We start from the raw sequence: 24,583 nt of genomic DNA, 5'->3' as shown, positions 1-24,583 counted from the left end.
ATATGCACCTTGTGGGCATAATGAGATTCCAGCTATCTCTGGAGGAACAGACCGAGCACCCATGTCTGGCATGATGCAAGGTGAAGTTGGGTGGCCCAAGGCACACCCCCCCCCCCCAAAAAAAAAAAAAGAACTTTGGTTCTTTCCTCTATCAAACACCTTATTTTGATCAAGTAACACTTTCAACCTTGCTGCATTGAAAGCATCATCCGCATAAACAATACATATTGCTTCTGCTTCATCAATGCATTCTTTGGTATCCAACTCATGTTTAGTCTTTGAGAGGTCATCAAGCACAATGTGGTCCTTGCTGAATAGAAGATACCCATAGTCATGTATTTGATCAATTGCACAAACATCTTGAATGCCCTTCTCTACACAATCTGTCCCATACTTCAAATATTGTTTCTCTTCACAACAAGGCTTTGAGAATGGCTTATCTTCTAGAAGTACATTTTCCCTTTCACCAAGACTTTGATAAGCTAGGATGCTTTGGAAATTTTCAGCACCATGCTTCAATGCAATGTCCTCTTCACACATATCTGATTTTGTATCTCCTTTACATATTTGAAACAACTGCTGCTCATAGGATGAACTAGTGCATGGCTCATTTGCTAAATAAACCTCCTCATTCATATCTTGAGTTTCATCATCTTCAAAGCTGTCATCAAGCCTTCTATCTTCATCATGGTGTTGATGGATTTGGCTGCATAGGAACTCCTCTTCAAACAATGGATTTGAGAATATAGTGAATTCAGATGTATCTTCTATCACTTCTTTTCTTCGAACAAGGGGTTCAAGACTATAGAAAATTGAGGCACACTATCATGAGAGCTCTCATTTGGATCATCAAGTGTATCATCAACAAGACTAATGTCTTCATCAACATTATCTTCTAAAACTTCCCCATGTCCATACATTGTATGCAGTTCTACTTCATCCTCACTATATGATTCCCGTGAATTACCATCTCCTTCATCCAATACCCCTTTAGAATGCATTGATCCATCACCTTGCTCACCATGGTGATTTGAGAAAAAATTCGGACCATTTCTTTCAATATGTTTCTGATATTCCAGATCTAACAAAGCTGAAATTTCTTTCGCGCTTAGAGAATCCTCTTCCTCTTTTTCACATTCACTATCATTTGAAGGCATATAAGTATCATCATAATCGGATTCCTCCTCAAGTTGTTCACAAATTTATTCTCCATTTAAGTCTGATATATCATTAGACTCATATGTCATTTCAGTCATACATTCATTATCCTCTACAACCAATTCATTATCTATAAGCTTGAGAAAGATAAGAAATTGATGATCATATAAGAGGCCTAATTCCCGCATCCTGTATAAAAGATCAGATGATGGAGGTCTGTATTCTGAAGGTATTTCTTGATAAACATTAAACATCTTTATGAAGAATTGTGTTGCAGATTCATCTTCTTTCTTTTCTAAATTCAAATATGCATCCAAAGGAGATATATAACTCGGACTTTCATCCAATATTTGGAAGAGAAACATCAAATCAGATCTCTTGGCAAGATTCCCAACTCACGAAACTTTCTTATCAATTCCTTGCATGAAGGCATGATATCTAAAGGTACTTCCTGAAAATTATCCACCATCCTTATAAATAAGTGCGCCAATGTCTCACCTTCATATCTTTCTAGATTGAAAAAGGCATCAAGTGGGTATATGTCTACTTTCCCCATGGTGTAACATAGATTTGCTTCTTGATCATAATACATATTGTTCATGTTAGGTAATGAAATCATTTCCTTCTAAGTCTTCTCCCTCACCAAAGCTACCAACTGAAACTTTATTGAATAGAGTCGCCACCTCTTTCAAGGAATGTATTGATCTTTTGAGTTCTTACTTCCAACAGAGTACACTTCCAATCAAACTATTACAACTGTTTTTTGATTCTAATCTATGAAATTTGAAACTCTAGGTAAACTTCACAATGATCTATCATCAGAAACTCTCCCCAGTAGAGTCACCAATGTGTTGGTGGACTCGGAAGGGGTGAGTAAAAGTTCTCAAGATCTTTTGTAAATCAAAGTAGGTAAACTTCCAAAATATCTAATGGATAGTTCCCCAGTGGAGTCACCAATCTGTTGGTTCCCAAAACCGCAGATTGGAAATCCAAGAGCCTGTCACTTCTCTGAAAAATTCAGCAATCAATTCTAGCCAACAAATGGGAATGCTTCTCGATTCCCCTACACTTCAGGCTCCACTACACCTAGTCGGGTAGACCTTCTCTTCGAACCCGATCACTTGGTTCAGAGTTTTTCTAAAGCAAATTTAAGCTTTGAAGAGTTCTTTGGCTGGCAAAGTCCTTGAACTCAATTAATATAAAACTGAATCTTGAGTGTTTAAAATGGTTGGATGTTTTGTAAAATATTTTTAAATAATGGATTTGATACTTGTAGAAAGGAAGATATAGATTTTCTGACTTCAATAATAGAAAGAACAGTGTCTCTGCTCATCCAAGCAACAGAGTCAACTTTAGTGAATTTTCGTGTACAACTTCATAAAGTTCTTAAGCATTTATACTGCCAACAATTAAATAATCAAGATGCGACAGATCAAATATTTATGCAATCTTAAATTAGTCCAAATTGAATTTTAACTCCTTTAGTAGGGAGACGAACTAGACACAAATATGGAAACAATTTGATATTTCACAATATCTCTGATGATCAAATTTAAACTTCTAAATGACCATGTCCACTTATCTAACATTTAAATTGTATACAGAATTCCAAAAAATAATTACAAAGGACTATTCATCTGCAATTAAAATCTCCACGCCTTTAATAATAACAAAGAACATTTTATTTTATTAATTTACATTAAAAAGCCATATTAAGCTCATTATCTTTCCATACAAAATAATATAAAATGCTTCTTCTTTGAGAGTATGAATCTGAATGTTTTCGGATATTGTTTTCTTGCTTTACATTCCTTCTTATTATTTATATCTTAAAAATTAAAGAAATGTGACTTTCCAAAATTAATAACTTATGTCTCTTCAAAGATAAATCGCACCGTTTAGTTTCATCTAGTGCCTTTGTATTAGACTTTACATAATAATATTTAGACTAATATCTTCAAACTTTAAAACATTAACTTCAAAATATTTTAGCGTAATTACTTTTGGTTTTTTATCGCCTTAATAGAATTGGTTCTCATTCGACTCCATCCTTTCACTGTGTGGCAAATCTTGGTCACTTCATTCTGTGGGTAATGCCCAATTGCTTCTTATTAAGGATACGTGATTCCCTCTGGGGTGTCGTATGAATTTGGAAGTTGTTTTTTGACCTCACAAAGTGAATTCCCTTAATCACTTATCGTCCTTCTCATTTTCGATGTTTTGAAGACTCCTGATGTTATCCAGGTTACAATCGAATATTGTTTGATTATGACATAGGTATCCTGACTACTTGCCTTTGATCATAGTTCATATGTATTTCGAACATCAAATCTGTTAATTGACAACATCAATATTCATTCGAACATTGATGTAATTGGTTGGGACTTTCCGTTTCTACATATATTGTCGTTGAAGATTGCCCGGACTATTCGAGACACCTCAATACATAATCATTGTTGTTGTTGCATGGATTTTTCAATGTAAAATGTTGGCTCGTATATGTACAAGATTCTTTGTACCACATCTCTATATGCTTGTTTATGGACCCGATGCCTTCAGAAGCACACTATCATTCATATCCCATACAATTTTTAAGCACTCTATGAAAGTGATCAACATTTGCTCTTGTGGTATCTTCTAATGAATGGATCTGGTGCCAAAATCACTACTTGGGAGAAATACAATCAACCATTCTTGTCTGTGTTATGCCTCAACGCACGTTCAGCTTTAAACTCCAAGCAATAACGTAATTTTTAGTTTGTTTGCTCTACACACTCGCACAAAAGACTCAAGTTACGTATGGAAGGGAAGTGCTTGTAATTTCTCCTTAAAGGTTATCATCTCTAGCAATTCCTTTGAAAAACATCCTCTATTTTTTGCCTCATCATTCCTGTTCTTCCCATTGCTAGATTAGCTTGTTCATCTGAACTCTCATATTGGATGTTAACATTGTTGTTAAGGTGGAAGGCATAATGAATATGCAGAACATACAAGGAAAGTGTATATAAATTATGTAAGAGGTGAGTTAGGTTGGATACAAAGGCACATTAAATAAGTAAAGTGAGTGCAACAAACAAATGTAGGATTTAAATGGAAGAAGTACTAAAGGCTTGGCTGAGATCTGATGAAAAGATATGAGATGCTTTTATGAATTTAGGATCATCTAACATTTTTTGTCAAATGAAGGCAAAATAATTTTGAGCTCCATCACCACCTACAGCCTGGAAGCCTCAACCATTAACTTGCATTCTAACCTCCTCCTTTAACGAAGTCCACCTTGCAAAATAGAGGAGAATATAATTAAGTCCATGAAATGGCAAGCAACATGGAAGAATTTTGAGAACTGCGTGAATAGAAATGAGTTACATCAGACCAAACAAGAATGGACTATCCTAGGCTATTCCAATTTAAAAAGAAATCTATATCTATCTATTTTCTTGAGCTATAATTCAGATAATGTCTTCCTACTATCACGACTTAGGAATTTTGTCGCTTTCAATCTCAAAATTCTGGTAACATTCTTCCCCCAAACTCACATAGTCATTGTCTTCAGCCACTAAGAAAGATCTACATGTTAATACATAGGATCTCTGATAGAAATAATATCAGACTTTTATATCAGACTTGTACTTACTTCTTCTTCCTATTTGTGTGCAGCAGGTCTGCAACTTTGATTTGTCTTCAATGCTACCATAATCTTTATCTTGAATGCCAAGTGCTGATGAGAAAGTATTTGATAATCTGCAATATATAAGTCTGCCGATTCTGGGACTGCACATATGTCTGTTATTGATATTGCCTTGTCCACCAAATAGTTTATATTTATAATGTATGAGGAGGAAATGACCATCAGTTACTAAGTCAACCGATTATAATCCACAATAACTGATCATGCCCGACCATGCCCAATAATACCATTTGATACACTGCATGATATATCAATGGTAATAATATGATGGAGCCCGATACTTGATCGGTGATAACAGATGTTTCAATATCAATATCAATGCATCCAATATAAATCGGTGACAGTAATAAGAGAAGCCTGATCTGAATCATAAACATGTAACTCTTATATATATGCATATCTATATATATATATATATATAGACACACATGATTATACATACCCCACTATTTAAGGGAAGGGGAAGGGAAAGGGCTACCCCCTCCCCCAACCGCATATAATCATGTGTGTGTGTGTGTATCAGTTTGTTTACAGCATACTGTAATGAACCAGATTCAGATGCTCTGTATTACTTTGACTAATACTAAACTTAAACACTACACTCTCAAATCTGTTGCCTTCTCTACTAAGATAAATATGGAATCTCTGCCACCCATAGATAGTGTGTTGCTTGCTTAATGGTGATTTTCGGCCATTTCATGAATATGTCTTGCTGAAACTTTAAGCAGAGATAAAAATGGTTCAAATTGGTGATGAGATGGCTCTATTTTCTTCTTTATATAGGCACTTTATATGCTTGAAAGGGCATGTCCTAATGGAGGCCAACCTTGGAAGGAAATGGACCAATAAAATGTTTTATTTGATTGTCATTCTAGTCAAGTAGGTCGATTTCAATGTTTCATTTAATATTTTGAATGCTTATCCTTTTCCTTAAGTCGAACTCATAGGGCAAAAGTTCTTGGGTGAAATCCATGTAAGGGACGGAAATTTTGTCTTATCAGAATTTTGAGAATCCTCATAGCGGATTCTGCCCAGTCTAAAGGATTTCCTCTTGATCGAAATTAATACGCCCCCATTTTTATCATTCAGTCACCTTCATCAAAATTCGTAGCACAAACTATCTTTCATCATCAAGTTGTAATCATGTCTCCCAAGGCAGAAATTTGGTCGTGGCGAGCATTTCTTATACTATCTAGGCACAAATTAGAGTGTAAGGAGGATTCATATCCTCATGGGAGGGCAACTTCCACCCTCCACAAAGGAATGTTCTACTCTACTTGGAATCCTTGTCACCCTCTTCACATTTGGCCTAACACTTATCTAAACTCCGTATCACATTCTTCCTTCACTTAGACGCCTCAAATCTTCAACAAAGCCATGGGTCAGATTTCATAGAGATGATGGGAATTAGGATGCTGAGAGGACAGAGTCCACTTGAGATGACTGAATCCACCACCCTTTGAGGAATTATCCTCACCATGTTTAGATTTTTGCAAAAGCATATTACCTTCAAAATTTGACCAATCTCCTCAAACTCTCTATACACTTGGTCATCATCTTAGGTGATAGTGGTTTGTGTTTCAAACCATTGAATGCAAGGTAGAATTCAGCATACCATTAAGAATTTGGATCCCTCATCCATTCCTATCTCTTGCTTCTCAGATCACATTGATAGCAAATGGTGCCCTACTCAAGTCCAAGGGTCTTGTCTTATCATCTTCATCTAGAATAGGGAAGAGGCCGGATTCTAAAAGGGGCCAGGGCAGGCCCCTACCATCAATAGATGATTGTCTGGCTCCTATGGCTGCCCCCCGCCTCCCCTCCCCACCCGCACCCCCTCCCCCTCCCTCAATAATAGTTGTTTAGGTTTCGCTCTAGGGGGTGATAGGTGTGATACCCCTTCTACTAGGTCAATTTAAAGTGAGCTTCGAAATGAAAATGTGATAGAAGCCAATTCTTAGTATAATTAATCATATTTGAATTAATTTGTAGATATCATCACTAGATTCTATTATATTAGACTCCTTATTTAGGAACAAATTATAATCGCATAAAATATAATCATATCATCAATGTGTGTTTAGACAAAATTCTATTGTTATAATTATATTTTGTAACAATATTATAAATTATTATAATATTCGAAGTTAGTCTTTCCCTCTTGAAAACAATATTGGTCTCCATAAATATGAACATTAGTATTATTTAAGTAATAGTCTTATTTTTTTTAAACATATATCTAATCTTTAAAATTATATAAATTATCATCACATCTATTATAAATTCATAATACCTATTTCTAAATATAAATTAAGTAATAAATGATAATAAAATAAAACATACCTTATATGTTGTCCTTTGACTCACCTTCCATTAATAAAAAAACTAGCGTCTTCTAATTTTTATTTTATTGGGAACTTTGTCCCATACATATCTCCTCCCTCTTTATATTATTACTCCCTAAAATTTCGGCCCCTTTTGCTTTTTGAAGGACTACCTATCAATATACCACTCCTCCAAATTCAATGTCATCCAAAGACACAAGATTTTTGGTTCATATTTTATTCTATGCAAAATATTTGATTCCATGGTCCTACCTTCCTTCCATCCCCCCATTTGTAGGTTCATCTTATTATTATTTCCCTTCCTTTTTATCATGTCCACCCTCATGGGTTTTTGGCTGATGTTCTCTCTGTTTTTTTATTCTTTTTAAGTCTCTCATAGCAATCCACATCAGCAAACCCCTTCTTTATTTTGGTTTTGGACTTTTATTTATACTTCCCCACTTAAAGGGTTGTGTCCTTTGTACATGCTATGCCATTCGACATGTGTGGGTGACCGACCATTTAATAAGGTAGGTTAGTGTGGTTAGGTAATTTATTTTAGCGTGTAGTTTCTTTAGGATTTAATTATTAATCTTTATATTATCCTTTCATTAAAAATGATATGGTGACACTAATATTTATTTATTTTATTCAGTCGATTGATATAGATATTGATTGGTTTATTTATTTATTAATAACTATATATCTAATAATTAATTAGTCATTCTATACATCTTTTAGTCAGTTATGAGTGGGGATATACATATCATGCTATAGATCATATTAGATCAAAGATCTATATCAATTGATCAATGTGTTGTCTAAAGTCTATATTATCATTATTCATTCTACTTCATTCTACATGATATAGTGTTTGCATGTCCAATTTGGGCTCATGACAAATCCACCCTTCCTCAAATTGCTTGCCCTCAAGCAATTTCTATTTTTCACACTACATTTTATAACTTATACTATCCCACCTTAAAGTCAAGGGCTTTGATTACCTTGATCATTCTAGATTATTCAAATAATGATCATACTAAACAAAATCATGAAGTACGACAATGACCCTAACTCGAAGGTTGTCAATAATCACAAGATATTCATCCACTACAATGCAACCAATTTAATCAATTTCAAGTAATGATTTATAATGTCTCTAGTGTTTTTTGCCTTGATTCCTTACTTCACTCCACTCATCCTTAGGAAAGCGTGGATTTACTTATCGTAGGGCACATGACACCAGTATATTCTTTGGTTTTACTCCGCCCCTCCCTACATAACACCATTTATCAACTCCTAGGCTTATATAGGCATTAAAATAAGAGAATTGTCTAAAACATCCTAATCCCTTTGTATTAAGAGTTATATTCATATAAACTTCATTCATATAGTGAATTAGACTTGATATGCAACATTTATTATACATCTATATCATATAGGGGAGTTTATAGGATACATATGCATGAATATGTGAAGATGCAAAGCAGACCAACATTTATTTAAACTAATACTACCAACGGTGATCCTAAGTACTCTCCATTTCCATAATGAATGGTAGAATTATTGAGCTCAAGTAGAAACATGTCCCAAGAGGCTCCCTCATGAACAAAGTCCGTTTTGGGAATCTTCTCCTCACTATGCTCGTGATGCAGGAGCATCCAATGGTGCAAGGGCAATTCTGCATCACCCAAAAATATGCTTAGAGATAGTTTATGTTTAATGTGTTTTTATTTTTGGATACCCATTTGGGTCAAATAAAAGTTCCAACTCTCACAGTTCCACTATTAGTTTTCTGGGTTAGAGTTTTTAAGCACCTTGGGATACGTGTAAATGCAAAAAATGGGTTATTTTGTAATAGAGCCAAAATTATGATGAGTTAGAGGGTGTAATTTGGAGGGATGATTATACTTGTAATTTAAAGCACTCCAAAAAAAGAATCAGGTCAAAAGACTTTATGGTTAAAAAGTTATTGCAGTTTTAAGTTCCCTAGAGACCTCCTGAGAGCGCTTCAAAGTCAGATTTGGGGCACTAAACGGCCTTGTACGAGACCAAAAAATGGGGGACAAGCGAAGCTGTCCATAGGGCTGTAGAGCGCTTTGAGAGCTTCCTGGAAATGTAAACGATTCTTCAATCGAAGTCCCGGTTCAAAAGTTATGCCTCCTGAAAATTGGACTACTGTTTTTGGATTCTTCTAATTTTACACCAACCTCTAATGTGACTTTTGGAACCTTCTGTTTTGGTGGTGGATGCCAACTGGCATATTCTAGAATGTATTCCTAACCTTAAACGAATTGGAGTCTATTTAAGAACATTTCTGGCATTGTAAAAGCAGTTCTAAGTGGAGTTAGAGAGAAGGTACTGTGTGGAGGATTTCTTTCTCCAGAATCATACTATTGTAAGCCCATAGGGCATTTTTCATTGATAATAATATTTCCCTTTTCCTGTGTGTTCATTTTGGTCTTTGGTTGTGTCTCCATCAAGTGGTATCAAAGCGGGAGTTCCTGAGCGTGTAAACAAATGGCCGAAGCTGAGGCAGTTTGCACCAAGACTTGGGTTGGAGAAGTAGTTCTGAGTTGGTCTTGATCTAGTGGTGGATTTTCTTTCTGGATTCCTAGATCTCTTGGTTGTAAGGTGGCAGATCATGGTTCTGACTTGCAATTGCAGAGGGCTTGCAGATTGATCAATGGATGCGGAGATGGAAAACTGATCTTGTTGAGGCATGATCGTAGAGAGTTTGTGGATTGCAGATCCGTTGTCCTAGACTTATGATGTGGTTCCTGATTGTTCATGCGAGGTGGCAGGTTGTGATCTAACTTGCAAACAATTAGAGGTTGTCACAAGGAGCGTGGGAAGGATTTGTTGCAAAGGGTTTACAAAGATCTTGTGAGATGGCTTCGAGAGGATCGGACCCTGAGATGATTGCGAATATCCATGATATAGTGGAGAGGAATTTTTCTAAAATGTCTGCTCGGTTGGAAGCTAGTTTGGTTGATCGAACTAAGAAGGAGGTTGCTCTATTTGAAACTAGTTCAGTTGATTGAGATAAGGACAAGATAAGGAAGGCATTTCATAGATGGAGCTGGAGTCTACCGATCCGGAAGAGGGTTATCTGGCCGGTTAAGCGACTTGTTCGAGAGACAAGATGGCATCGTAAGGTTGACGTGGAAGAAGTTCGTTTTGTTGATCAGATTGTGGAGTCTAATACAAAACTTGCAGAGCAACTAGAGGTTGTTGCTGAGGATATTCCTAACCTTGTTGATGCTGGGATGGAGATTGGTTTTCATGATCAGTTGTTTGAGTCTGACATGGAGATTGCAGAGCACTCAATCGCGGATGATCTAGTTGTTGTTCGTGATGACTTGCATGTTGTAGAACATCTTGTTGTGAGCAATGAGACCACTAGTGTTGTGAGTTTGGCATATGTTGCTGAGGAGTTACATATTGTTGCTGATATGGAGTTTGTTATTACTGGTATGGATTCACTAGTTACTGATGTGGATGAGGGGTTGCTATTGAAGCATTATGTTCAGTTTGTTCGTGGGGGTGAGCAAGTTGATTGGATGGTTGAGATTCTGATGTTTGACAGAGTGATGAAGATGTGGAAGATTTGCATGTTGGCTTTCTTGTCCCTGTTGAGGTGGAAACCTTTGGTGAAGATGAAGATGGTTGTAGATCTTCTTTTAGCGTCAAAGTGTGGGACACACTTTTCTATCTATCGGGGGAGTTTGATGCAGGAGCATCTTGCATCCGAAATAAAAGGGGGCATGTTGAAAGTAAAATTTAAAAATTTAAAAATTTAAAATTTAAAAAAAAAATTGTGGAGAGAGAAAGTGACGAAAATAGAAGGAAAAATAATTTAAAAATAAAATAAGGGAAAAAGGAGAAAAGAAAAAAAGGATTTTCTATTTTTGAGGTGCATAGGTAGCATAATAGAAAAATAAAATAAAAATGGTTGTCATTCCATTTATCGAGGTGTGTAGGTGGAATTCTAGAAGGTTGTGGATATTGTGTAGGTGGAATCCTAGAAGGTTGTGGATATTGTGTAGGTGAAATTCTAGAAGGTTGTGGATAAATCATGCATTGGGTGGTAAGTGCCTATTTAAGCAAGGCATATGAGCATTTCTAATCAAGCTTTGGAAGGAAAAGCTTCAAGGTGTGAAAGTTCGGGAAGTGTAAGCTCTTCTTGTAGAAGCTCTTGGTGTGCAAGTTAGTGGGAAGCCCTTAGTGAGGAAGCTCTCTCATACTGTAAGAATTTGGAGTTCTCTTATTTTAAGTATATTGCAAGGATTTTCAAGTATAATAAAATTCCTTGGGAAGCATTTTGTCATCTCTTGTCTCCGTATTGTTGCATTTTTTGGTTATGAGTTGGGAGGGTGGTGTGGCCCTTCATCAACCCGAATTACTCTACCTTTCACAAACTCCCTCTTCATTGGAAATATGGAAAACTAAGGTTGAATCTTGAACAATTTATTGAGATATGTGAAGATACAAAGTAGACACATCAATGCATGAAACACGAAGCATATACGATGTATATAGATTAATGCATGAAGACACAAAGAAATCGCGAAGCATACACATGAAGACAAAAAACATGATGTATAAACTTTAGACTGTACACTTGAATGTAGAGAGACACAAATAACATACTTAGAAGTTTACTATGTATCTCTTTGATATGTTTATTTATCCACAATATGGGCATGTTATTAATAATTATAGTGAGTGGTCACATTATTGTGTCAGGCATTGAAATGGTCTACTTGAGGCTCCTCATGAACAAAGCCCGTTTTGGTAATTTCTATCTCAACATGACCGAATTACTCCCCTCTCCCTCTACACGACCATCATTCACTATAAGGCTTCAAGGTAGGTAGATACTTATGATAATAGGACTTGGAAACAATTATGTACTTACTATTCACCTACATTGTCCCATTCTTATAGTGAATGGTAGAATTATTGTGCTTGGGTAGAAACAGTCTCCAAGAGGCTCCCTCAGGAACAAAGCCCATTTTCAAAATCTTCTCCTCACTGTGATTGGATTACTCTCCCTTTCTCAGACTCGCTATTCACTATAAGACTTAGGGGTAGGAAGATCTTCACACATGGTGCTTGAATGTTGATCCTCAATTTAAATGTATATATTCAATCTTAATAATTAATTCCTCTTAGTTTTTATTTCCTTTCTTTTATATGTACCCTTCCCTACAGGATGGCAAGATCATGCTCTGATACCACTTGTGATTACCCCTTCTACTAGGTCAATTCAAAGTGAGCTTTGAAAGGAAAATGTGATCTTTTAGAAGCCAATTCTTGGTATAATTAATCATATTTGAATTAAATTGTAAATATCATCACTAATTCTATTATAATAGACTCCTTATTTAGGAACAAATTATAATCGTATTAAAATATTATCATATTCTATTGTTATAATTATATTTTGTAACAATATTATAAATTATTATAATATTCGAAGTTAGTCTTTCCCTCTTGAAAGCAATATTGGTCTCCATAAAATATGAACATAGTATTATTTAAGTAATAGCCTTTTTTTTTAAAACATATATTTAATCTTTAAAATTATATAAATTATCATCACATCTATTATAAATTCATAATTCCTATTTCTAAATATAAATTAAGTACCAAGTGATAATAAAACAAGAGCTCTGTGCACAGAGCTTGAGTCCCTACCTATGCAATTTGTGAAATTTTTTGCTTTATAATTTTTTAATATTTAAGTATTTGTATATATTATAAAATATGAATTCAAAAAAGTGTTAGATATTACAAGTCAGGGGTTTTGTATGACCGAGTTGTAGATTAGGTTGTCTTTTTTATTTTCTTTGCATTACTCTTTAACAAATTCATAATATCCGATAGAGAGGTTCTAACATTGAGAGCTTAGGCTATGTAATGGGCCTCTTTGATTTCTTGTTTATGTGACTCTATTGAATGTGTTATTCATTCTTGCCTTTAAAATGTAATGAATAATGCTTGATTTATGCTTTGTACACCTAGCAATATTATATATATATGGTTAATATATATTATATTTGAAGGCAACGACTTAAATACAATAGTAATTTATGAGCTTTTATTAAGATCTACATTAAAAAAATTAAATTAGATTAAATATTAATCTATAATATTTGAAAGAATTATTCTTCTATATTTTAATTATTTTTTATTTTTAATCAAATAACAAAACATTTTTTACTAACATTTAATAGTCATTTTATATAAATTTAAAAAACATTTATGATTTACAATAAAATTTGCAAAACTAAGATCTTTCATCAACACAAATTAGTTAAAACAAGTTATTTAATTACTTTTACATTATCATGACAATTTGTTGGAAATTTAAAGTATTAAGATTTAATAAGTTTTAAAAATGATCAAATTACTTATTTGTAAATTTCTACAAAGCTTTTTGATGTATGAAAATTATAATTTATTTTATTGAAGAGAATGTGAAATCTTAAAAAAATGTTGAAGGAATATATAAAATAATTATCTATTACAAACCAATGAAAATATGAAACATATTTTCATAGCTCTCTCTTTAACATCTTGATGATGGATCATAGAGTATGATCCGAAACGTTGATGCTAAAAAATCTTACACAATCTTACCCAGAAGCTCAAATACAAAATATCATGGATTGTGGAAATCTATTGCAATTAATATGAAACATAATGAACATGAAAAATACATATAGACTTCTAAATAATATTTATATAAACATAATTTGTATTAAATATTTTTATGGTAATTTTAAGAAATTTTAGTACCTTTTAAAGAGTTATAACAAATTTTGTATTTTATTATATATTTTGAGTTTAAATTTTAGTTAATATTATAACATTTTATGTCTTGTTTCTTATAGAATTTTAGTTTCAATCTATATTTTTTAAAATACATTTTTCAATAATATAAAATAAATAAATAATTATGTTCAATCAATTCAACGAAGTCCTTAAATTATCTTAATCTTTTTTAACAAATTCATCTATTAATCAAAATTACCTTTTTTTACCTAAAACGTAAATTAAATTAAATTAAATTCATCTATTAATTAAATTAAGCTTTCTTACATAAAAAATGCGTAAATAAAGTTACTTTTTACCTAAAGCTATACATGTAATCTAATTCCAAGAACTTCGCTGTAAAACTCATAATTCAAGCGACACAGGAATCCCAATTCATATTGGATATATTAAAGCCCAACCTCTCATTGCTTCTCTTATATTTTCTCAATATTTTTGCCGCACCAAATTTTGTTCTACATTAAAAAGCCTAGCCCCAAATTCACAAGCTTCTCTACAACTTCATCAGGGAGTGGCCCAATGCAGAAATGACTTGTCAATGGCAAATTGGACTGGGTGCTAACTGCGGATAGCACATATGCTTTTCGACGGCTGTATCAGGCAACGGATGACATTAATTGGTACTGGCTAACATTGGATCTGAGGATGGATGACATTAATTGGTACTGGCTAACATTGGATTTGAGGATCTAGGGTTTTTGCCAAAAATGAAATCAGGGTCAATAGATTATCAACGGGAATTTTTTGTCTTGCTATGACAGAAGCGGTGAGGATAAAGCAATCTTTCTCATTTTTTTTTAGAAATATATTAATTTTAATAATTTTAATTAATTTATATAAATTATAAATAATAATATAATTTAATAAATTTATATTAATAAGAGAACTAAAAATTTCCAAGCAAGACAATCTATTAACAATAATTGGTGAAATTAATATGGAAAACTTGTTTACCATCCCTTCTTTATATATATACTGATAACATCTTCACTCTGATATTCATTGTTAAAACTATATATATCATTGTTGTAAGTACGAATTGCCCCATTTTGCGCTTCTTGTAACTCGAGGGGTCATACGTGCCCGTAAAAATAAACAAATGAATAAAATGACACGAAGACTGCCGTATCATACACGGCTACAAAAGTCGGGTCATTGCTTCTTTGCTTTTTTTGTGTCCTCCCTAGCAGAGCAGCCTATATAAACATTTTTTTTTAATAATTCAAATGGTATAGAAATCTCCATTAGGGCTCGCAATTATTATGTGTCTGTGTTTTGTCTCGAGCAGTTAAGTTTGATATAAAGAACCAATGCAGGTACACAGTCTGGGCAGCGGGGTTGCTCGGAGGAGGGAAGCGGCTTGACCACGAGCGGACATGGACGGTTAATTTGGCGGCGGGCACAACGTCGGCAAGGTTCTAGGAACGAACGGGCTGCACTTTCGATGGGAGCAGGAAAGGAAGCTGCCAGACCAGTGACTGCGGCGGGCAACTAAGCTGTAGAGTCTTCGGAGCAGTTCCCACAACGCTAGCAGAGTACACGTAGAGCGACCAGGACTACTACGACGTCTCCCTCGTCGATGGCGTCAACATTCCTCTTGCCATCAACCCAACGAATGCACAGTGCACCGCTCTTGCCTGCAACGCTGACATCAACGCAATGTGCCCTCCGAGTTGAAGGTTGATGGGAGATGCAATGGCGCCTGCAATGTCTTCCAAACTGATCAGTATTGGTGGTATTGGAGCTGTACCGGTAGGAAGGGTCGAAACTGTTCTGGAATTTTCCAGAGCTTAGAATTTTTTCTAATTTTTGAAACAAAAATTTAATTTTACCCCTAGGAAAAATGTTATTAGCCAATCATAAATTAGGAATTGTTAGATGAAAATGAATTAAAAAATAAAGTGATTTTTAACTTTAGGAAGTAGTTAGTATTGATTTATAAAAATGAATTGTCAGCAGCCTCAGTGAAAACATTAGTACCCTGCCTATAGATAAGCAGGGACTAATAAAACATACCTTACATGTTGTCCTATGACTCACCTTCCTTTAATAAAAAAACTAGCCTCTTCTAATTTTTATTTTATTGGGAACTTTGCCCCATATATATCTTCCCCCTCTTTATATTATTACTCCCTATAATTTCGGCCCCTTTTTCTTTTTGAAGGACTTCCTATCAATATACCACTCCTCCAAATTCAATGTCATCCAAAGACACAAGGTGTTTGGTTTATATTTTATTCTATGCAAATCAATATTTAATTCCATGGTCCTACCTTCCTTCCATCGCCCCATTTGTGGGTTCATCTTTTTATTATTATTTCCCTGCCTTTTTATTATGTCCACCTTCATGGGTTTTTTGGCCAATGTTCTCTTCGTTTTTTATTCTTTTTAAGTCTCTAGTGGCAATCCACATCAACCAACCTCTTCCTTCTTTATTTTGGTTTTGGACTTGTATTTATACTTCCCCACTTAAAGGGTCGTGTCCTTTGTACATGCTATGCCATAAGACATGTGTGGGTGACCGAACATTTAATAAGGTACGTTAGTGTGCTTAGTAATTTATTTTTAGCGTGTAGTTTGTTTAGGATTTAATTATTAATCTTTATATTATCCTTTTATTTAAAATGATAAGGTGACACTAATATCTATTTATTTTATTCAGTCAATTGATAGATATATATATTGATTGGCTTATTTATTTATTAATAACTATATATCTAATAATTAATTAGTCATTCTATATATCTTTTAGTCGATTATGAGTGGGGATATAAATATCATGCTATATATCATATTAGATTAGAGATCTATATCAATTGATCAATGAGTTGTCTAAAGTCTATATTATCATTATTCATTCTACATGATATAGTGTTTGCATGTCCAATTTGGGCTCCTATGGCTGCCACCACCACCCCCCAATAATAGTTGTTTAGGTTTCCCCAGTAGGAAGTGATAGGGTGGATCCTCGACCCACTCTATACCAAAAGTCCCTTAAGGTCAAGGCAGTTATTGAGAGAGGATAGAATGAATTCTTTGGGGGTGGTGGATTCTACCACCCTCTAAGGATTTCCCTCATGCTTCCTTATAGTCTGTCCACGCTAGTTATACATTACGTCTTCATTTCATCAAACCTCATGAATTTGATCTCTCCCTTCATACCTCATTATTTTTATCTTGAGAAGATGAGGAATGGCCTCATCATATGCAAATCATGCCATCTAACCTTACTCTAAATTACCATCAAGTTGAGGTTTGGGGACTTGACCGATTTTGGGTCTTTCACTCACTTCCCTGACCTCACCAAACTCATCCTAAGGCTTAAGACCTGAAAGTTGTCGCTAGCTAGATTTTACTTCCACAATTGACGCAAAAAGAGGGGGTCCCCATTTGCAAAGGGGCGATGGTGTGAAAACTTCACAACACTACCTAGCATTGTTATGTGCATGTAGTTCCTAGTCCCGTTAATCTAATTTAGTCCTTTTTCAACATTAAAATTTTATTGAAATTTGTGCACATTGGTGCAATCCTAACATCTATTCCCCTTGAGATATTACTCTGTGGTAATCCTTGGAGTTATAGTTTTAAAACTCAATCAATACTATTGCGTACTATCCCCAAGGCCCATGTTGGACTTATGTTGCATAGCTTGGTATAGACCTATCTTACATACAACTAATATGGGCCTATATTGTGGTCATTATAGGGATAATAATTACTTGATTCGTGGAACTTGTGGCCTATCTACAAATAAATGGTTAGGTGTGGTATTTTTCTAAAAATATGCTAGAGGTGTCCACATTGTTATTCACCCAAGTAAAGCCATCCTTTTCTTTTAAAGCAAGAATCTCAATACCAATGGTAACTCAAGATATTGGCACCTAGTGTTCTTTTATGCTTGGTAAAGCTTCTTTATTGTATCTTAATCCTCTATATGTTTCAATATAGTCTAAGACCATTTCACTTCAAGTAGAATTCCAAACTACTAGAGAACATAAAATAAATAGCACAAAATTTGAGGATAAAGGAAACTGCTAAGATTAAAAAGATAAAGACTACATACAAAAATATTGATGTAATCAAAGATCAATCTGAAGACGAGACAAATACATAAACCTTTTTTCACAAAGTTGAAACCTAGGAAATTTGTGAAATTAATGACAGCTATAATAGAACACATCTTGAAGGCCAAAACTTGTCCTAAAAGACATTAAAGATGATTATGGATTTCAAAGAAAGAGACCAAAGGCAAGCATAATGTAATAAATAATGCATGGAACTTTCATTTAGAAGAATACATTTAGGCTTACCAGATTTAAGATACTTATGCTTAACATTCCACTCAAAATCCCAGTGCTTCTCCTGGTTTTTTAAAGTCCAATATGACCAACCAAATGAAGCTTGTTCATAAACTTCCAATTGAGCATCACCAAACCTTTGATATTCTTCCCTTGAAGCTTCTTTTACATTCCATTCATTTGTCCATTCACCTGTAAATCATTGTATCAAAGAAAATTGGTTAAGAATAAAAAACAGGAAAAACAAATTGGGACACAACGATCAACACGTGCAAATAGATGGATCAAGGAAGATGCTACCACATTACCAACGAATATGAGAGGACCATTTGCACTGTTTAAAGCTAAAAGCTCTGGTTGCCTGTTCTTCAAGATGAAATCAATATTTCCTTGGGCAGTTAAGTTTACATAATAAGGATCAAAAAGGTTGTAGTAATGAACATCAACTACAATGTTTGAAAATATGTCATTTGATTGATATAGCTCATGGGGATCAGCTTTTCCAATCCTCTGGCACATGATTACATAAGCTGTGGGAGAATGCTTTCGCACAACTTCATAGCCATTCATGTAATATTTAAGAAGAACATCAACAGAAACAGTAGTTACAAGAGGTTCATTTAGCAGTTCAATGCCTAGAAGCATAGAATTGTTACCATATCTGTCAGAAGAAAATCACATGATTAGAATTATGATTAAACAGATAGTTGCTGAATAGATTAGAGATCAGATCAGACTAACAATAAGCAGATGTGTCTGCAATGTAAAAGACAAACAGGCCTTCTATACAAGCAGGTCTCATCTTGACAAACAGACAGAAAATGTATGCATTAATTATTTAATGCAATAACTCCTTTTCACCATCAAATAAATATTAGTTTCTGCCAAAAACAAATTCAGTCAATTTTTTACAACCAACAGTTCTTACAACACTACCTTCAATTTTATTTTGCAAAATTTACCAGTTTCTATTAAGGGCAATTACTTGCACTTTCTATAGTTATAAGTTATGGGCATTGGTAAATTTGAGATCCAATATAAACATTCAAAATTTGTTTTCAATTTGTTTAGCTCTAAGAGATAACGAACGATTTTCTGAAGTACGCTTGTCCCCTGGTATTTTAAAAAATTGACAAGTACAGCTTATCAGTGGTTTCAGACAAACCTGGATGCAAGGAAGTCAATAATTTGCAAAGTTTGAGAAATATGTTGTGTAGAGTTAGCCCAGTCAGCAGATCCATCTCTACTGGCACTGTGCTCCATTCCATTTTGTGAGCCTGGTGCTGCATGAAGATCAACAATAACTCTTATATCATGTTTCCTGCAACAAAAACATACGGTCCACTTCAATTCTGCATCTTAAAAAAATGCCAAAGTTACCCAATGTCTGTTCCTTCCCTCTAACCAAATCCCTTCAGCCCAGCAAAACAACAATGGATTAGCAGATGTATATGTCCAAGGGGTGTTTCAACAAATGTTGTAGTCATCTTTCTTACAAATGTTAAGGTTGTTCTAGTTAGTATACAAGTGGGAAAATGCGTCCAGCACTTTTCTGAAAACAAAATAGACATTAAAACCTACTGCGCCCATGTAAAAGCATTATCAAGGGCTTGCAAAGATCCTCCTATGAAAGGGGCTGGAGGGTTTGGGTCATATGCAATCCACCATCCAACTGGAATTCTGACAGTGTTTATACCATTTTTCGAAAGGAAACCAAAATCCTTCTCTTTAATGAAGCTGCTTCTGTGATTCTGCATTATTCCAGTCCCAAGCAGGAGATCCTGCATTAGATAATCTGCATATAACTTTAAAAAATAAGACTTAAGAAATCTCCAACTATGGCATCCTATGTAAATGACAACGCAAAAAGCAAGAGCAAACCAATATTTACATTATAAACAGACTTTGCCTTCTTAGGACCATATCCATTTGCAAGTTGGTAATCTCCATGCAAATCATTTGCCACAATATTCATCTGGAATGTTGCTGCATTATCATCCCATCTGGGTTTTCCTTGATAATCTGCAGTAAGCTGCTCCTTGGATTGTGCCTGCCCATGATTCATACGTCATTGATCTCGAGAAAATTTTCTTCTCAGAAGCACGCCTTATCTGGGTAATAAAGGTTTCCAAATACCAATTGTATCACATACCTGCATGTATGTTCCATTGAACACCCTGATATGTACCCAGTCTCGATGTTTATGGTGCCTAACTATATCGAATGTTTCCCAATTGCCAGGAGAATCTGTTGTTGCTGATACATTTCCACCTCCTCCATTTTCAGCTGTCATAAATTGGCCCCCAAACACTTTAAGTTGGTATCTACCATCAGAGACTCTCCACAACTGCACCCACAGCAAAACTCTCAAAGTCCAGATGGAATACTTCTTACGAAATTTATCCCCAGAGAAGCACAGAGGAATCTCTTGGAATGCACATACAAGATGAATCAATATTTGCCCAGAACAGTATTTAAAAGATATTGAATGTTGGCAACTTTTAAACAGGATTGCCTGTATATATTAGGATTCGGAAGGATTATGTTGAACAGTTAATGTTTATAAACTTAAAAACATGCTAGACAGAGCCCTGAGGGCAAAGGAATCAATTAAAGTAAGGAAGTTTCTAGGATCTGATAAAAATATTTTAGTATTTACTTTTAGTCTTTTTACTATTTCCTTCCTTTAAAGGAACATCTAATCCTTGAAATTTTGACACAGCCAGAAACCACACCAACTTTGAGCCACTTCCTGCAGATTGTTTTGAAATTAATAAAATATACTTTTGATGAAGACATGATCAATGACTAATTTAAGATGCATTTGTTTCAAATCATCCTACAATTGGCACAAGAGGTTTTTTATGCTCAGTTAGCCTGTGTCACTTCTAATGTCTCATTTCAAATGGTTTTTGACCTCATTCCATTGAACCCCTGTTGGTATCTACCACGTTTGGCATCTTGTAGACAGCCCTACAATCAATTCATACTACTTTACATATCATTACGAGGCTCTGCATACTGATACCTCAGTTCTCTGGGCTTGATTTGATGTTGTGTGACAGATCAGATCCCCTCCTCTATCTAACCTCTGGAGGACCGTTGGTTGCAAATATTAAAAATGGGGCATGGAGACTATCCTATTTAAGATTGTTGTGTTGGACCTGAGCCCCAGTCCATTCTTCTGATAATATAAAGTGATTCTGTAGTAACCCTATTGTGGTGATCAAAACGGATGTTGATCCTCCTTTGGGGAGCTGGCTATACAGGCATCAAAAGGCCTGTGACAAAATCTTTAATTCGAATTTAACATTTAAATCAGAAAACAGAATAGAACTGTACTGTGATTTTCAATTTAATTATTAAATTCAAATCGACAGTCTTGTCACAAGCCTTTTGATGCCTGTATAGACAACGCCCTCTTGCTCCAGAATATGATTAGACTAAAATCTAGCTCTTCAGCAAAGCTCCTTTCCAAACTCTTTTGGCTGTTCCTTTGAAAAATGGAACTTGTTTTCACAGAATTGTCTAGGTTTTCCTCATTTAGAAAACACATTTTTACTACGTTTAGTTATAAAGGACCAGTTTTTTATGGTATCTTAGATTCTTCGGCTGGGTTATTTATAAACACTGCTAATTAGCCATCATAAGTTATGTACCTCGAGTTTCATTGAACTACTTTCTAAAGTCGAGACAAATTTAACCTCCACCTGGTTCCTGTTCCCATTACTGCTATAGTCACAATGCGGTCATTTTCTCTTGTAAAAAGCATTCCTACAAAAGATGATTGCAATATCAATACACACAAGATAAAAGGTCATATACGCGTACCTTAAATGTCTCCCAGGTAGAGTTATCATCCCTATCAACCACAATGCTGTGCCCACCACCGTACTCTGCACTAAGGTACTTGTTCAGTTTCAGTGATTTGAATTGAACCTTTGTACCATCCTATCCTCATAACAAACCCAATACCTAGTCAGCTCTTAGAGTAGAAAGATTAAAAAACTACTACAATCAGAACAGTCGAGTAAAATACGGAAGCACCAATGCAATGGGCTTACAAGAAGATCATTGTCCTTGATATCATCAAATAGAGAAGGCTTTATCCATCCTTCAACAACAAGCCATCCACCCAAGTTCACGGCTCTAACCTTGGGAATCACCTCCAACTTCCTCCTCTCTATAAAAATATAACAGCACAATCAATTCAAAAGTTAATCCTCCAAAACCCATATCATTTTGTCCAAGTAATTACATAAAAATATACCTGTGGTTGCAGAAGACAAAGGAATGAGGCAGAGAAGAAAGAGAATCCGCTGCCATTTCCGAAAACCAATACCCATGGCAACAACAACATGGGTAATGAGGTACTGGTCTACTGAATTCTTTACACATGTCTCCATTGGGCATTGAGAAAAACGAGACCCGGAGAGAGGAGGAAGAGGATACATAAAAATGGAGGTAGGCTTGTTGCAGGGTAGGATCTCTATTTGAGACAAAATTTGAAAAGTTTTTTTTCCTCTTTTTCGAACTTTAGAGGTGGATTCAAATACAAGGCAACTTGGTTGCTCTGCAAGGCTGGCAAGCTGACTCCTCGTACTTTTTCATCCACGGGATTCGGGCCCACATATCCCTGATCTCTCCTGTTCTTCGATGTGTATTCCATAATTTGCATCTCAACCTTCACCGTACATCTCGTTTTGCTACAAACTCTCGCACCTGGAATTGTTCCCACGAAAGGGATTTTGGTGATGGTCGTCATATGCGAAAAGTGAAAGTGACCTGCAGGGATTCAATCGTCCTTTCGAAATTTTATGGGCGTGTTTTCTTATGATTTATTGGATTTGAAAGTGTACTTTGAATCAAATTTAATGATAGAAGGTTTGCACAGATTCACCGAAGATTGATTCAATCTAATCAATATATATATACACAAAATGTGTATATAAATATATTTATTTATTTATTTATTTATTATTAGTTTGTAAAGTGGAAGATATTATTGTTGCTTTCATTCAATTGACCAATCAACTCATAAAATTTTAAAAATTATAAGAAATTTCAAATGTTTATATATTTTTCTAATTTTTTATTATTTTATAAATCACATTTTTCATTGACCATATTATTTGTGGTGGTGAGAGAATTTAAATTTTCTTCAACAAAAATGCAAATATTTTGTAACAATCCTATCATGCATTAATGCATTAATGAATGCATTAATTACAAGTTGTTTAGATTTTCAAAAAAATAATCATTTTTATCTTGCATCTCAAAAATGAATGAATGCATAATCAATATTAATTATCACAATCTACTTTTATTACCAAGTTCAAATATAGAATTAAATGTTTTATATTTCTTATTTTAAATATATTTATTAGTTTTATATTGATATTTTTTTTTGTCAATTGTAAAATGCTATTTCTTTAAGTTTACTATGTTTTAGTAGCTACTATTTTACACTCTTGCTTTTTTTTTTTATTGTACTATTTTACAAATTGTAAAACTAATACTACCTCTCAAACTCACTATATATTTTGATAGTTTGAATTAAGTAATTATTTTTTAATTAAATATCTTGACTTATAATTAAATTGGTAGAAATGAGTAATTCATTCATATAATATAATTTCTATTGTTACTTTTATATTTCTTAAAATAATATATAATTATTAATATTTTTAAAATTTCCTTCAACTCTCTTTATCATTCTACATTTACTTGTCCTTATATAACATATCATTCTTTCTTTTGGCTCTCTCTTCGTATCCTTCCTTTCTATCTATAAATCTCTATTTTCCTTCTTTCCAATTATTGGTAGGAACTTTGACGCATTGGGTCTCTTGTTTTATTAAATATATTTGATTGAGGTGAATAATTTTAAATGGTAATATAATTATTAGAATCAAGTGAGAAGTTTTTGAGTCAAATTTATTTAGTTATATTTCATGAGTGGTGGTTTATGATAACCCATCTCTCATTAGAGCAAATAGAAACCACCACTCATGAAATATGATTCAATGAGTTTGACCCAAAAACTATGTAGTTGAATTCCTATACCAATATCATAATTTGACTTGTGGTGCAAAGTATCTCCTACTTATCAATTTTAATTTAGTCTACTAGAAATTAATTTTCTTGAATGCAAAGCTATGATATTATGAGTGAGGTGGGTCCCATGTTCCAAGTGAGTCTAGCAAAAGAATATATCTTGGCTTTTAGCTATTAGTCTCACTCGCACCTCCCTCCCTCTCTCTCTCTCTCTC

General features: G+C 34.4%; 1 protein-coding gene and 1 pseudogene across 2 annotated transcripts in view; one reads left to right on the top strand and one right to left on the bottom strand.

The window, feature by feature from the left end:
- LOC149541977 (glucan 1,3-beta-glucosidase-like) overlaps positions 1-23,114 on the bottom strand; it is a 98,826-nt gene extending 75,712 nt beyond the window's left edge. The window contains exons 1-9 of one of the 2 annotated variants that reach the window (XM_089797028.1): positions 22,582-23,114; positions 22,376-22,494; positions 22,143-22,262; positions 20,464-20,658; positions 20,203-20,361; positions 19,893-20,092; positions 19,477-19,632; positions 18,620-18,972; positions 18,324-18,503 (exon numbers count right to left, since the gene is read on the bottom strand). In XM_089797028.1, the coding sequence (XP_089653154.1) occupies positions 18,324-18,503; positions 18,620-18,972; positions 19,477-19,632; positions 19,893-20,092; positions 20,203-20,361; positions 20,464-20,658; positions 22,143-22,262; positions 22,376-22,494; positions 22,582-22,765 (1,666 nt within the window). In that variant the 5' untranslated portion in view covers positions 22,766-23,114. The remainder of the gene's footprint in view (positions 1-18,323; positions 18,504-18,619; positions 18,973-19,476; positions 19,633-19,892; positions 20,093-20,202; positions 20,362-20,463; positions 20,659-22,142; positions 22,263-22,375; positions 22,495-22,581) is intronic. The other variant, XM_089797029.1, reaches the window with a different exon arrangement.
- LOC149541978 (pathogenesis-related 5 protein Jun a 3.0101 pseudogene) lies at positions 1,367-15,839 on the top strand (annotated as a pseudogene).
- Positions 23,115-24,583: the final 1,469 nt, after the last annotated feature.

This window comes from Cupressus sempervirens, chromosome 8, assembly GCF_028749045.1.
Source record: "Cupressus sempervirens isolate cs-2001-9-10 chromosome 8, ASM2874904v1, whole genome shotgun sequence".
NCBI lineage: Eukaryota > Viridiplantae > Streptophyta > Pinopsida > Cupressales > Cupressaceae > Cupressus > Cupressus sempervirens.
This window is presented reverse-complemented; position numbering and strand designations above follow the sequence as displayed.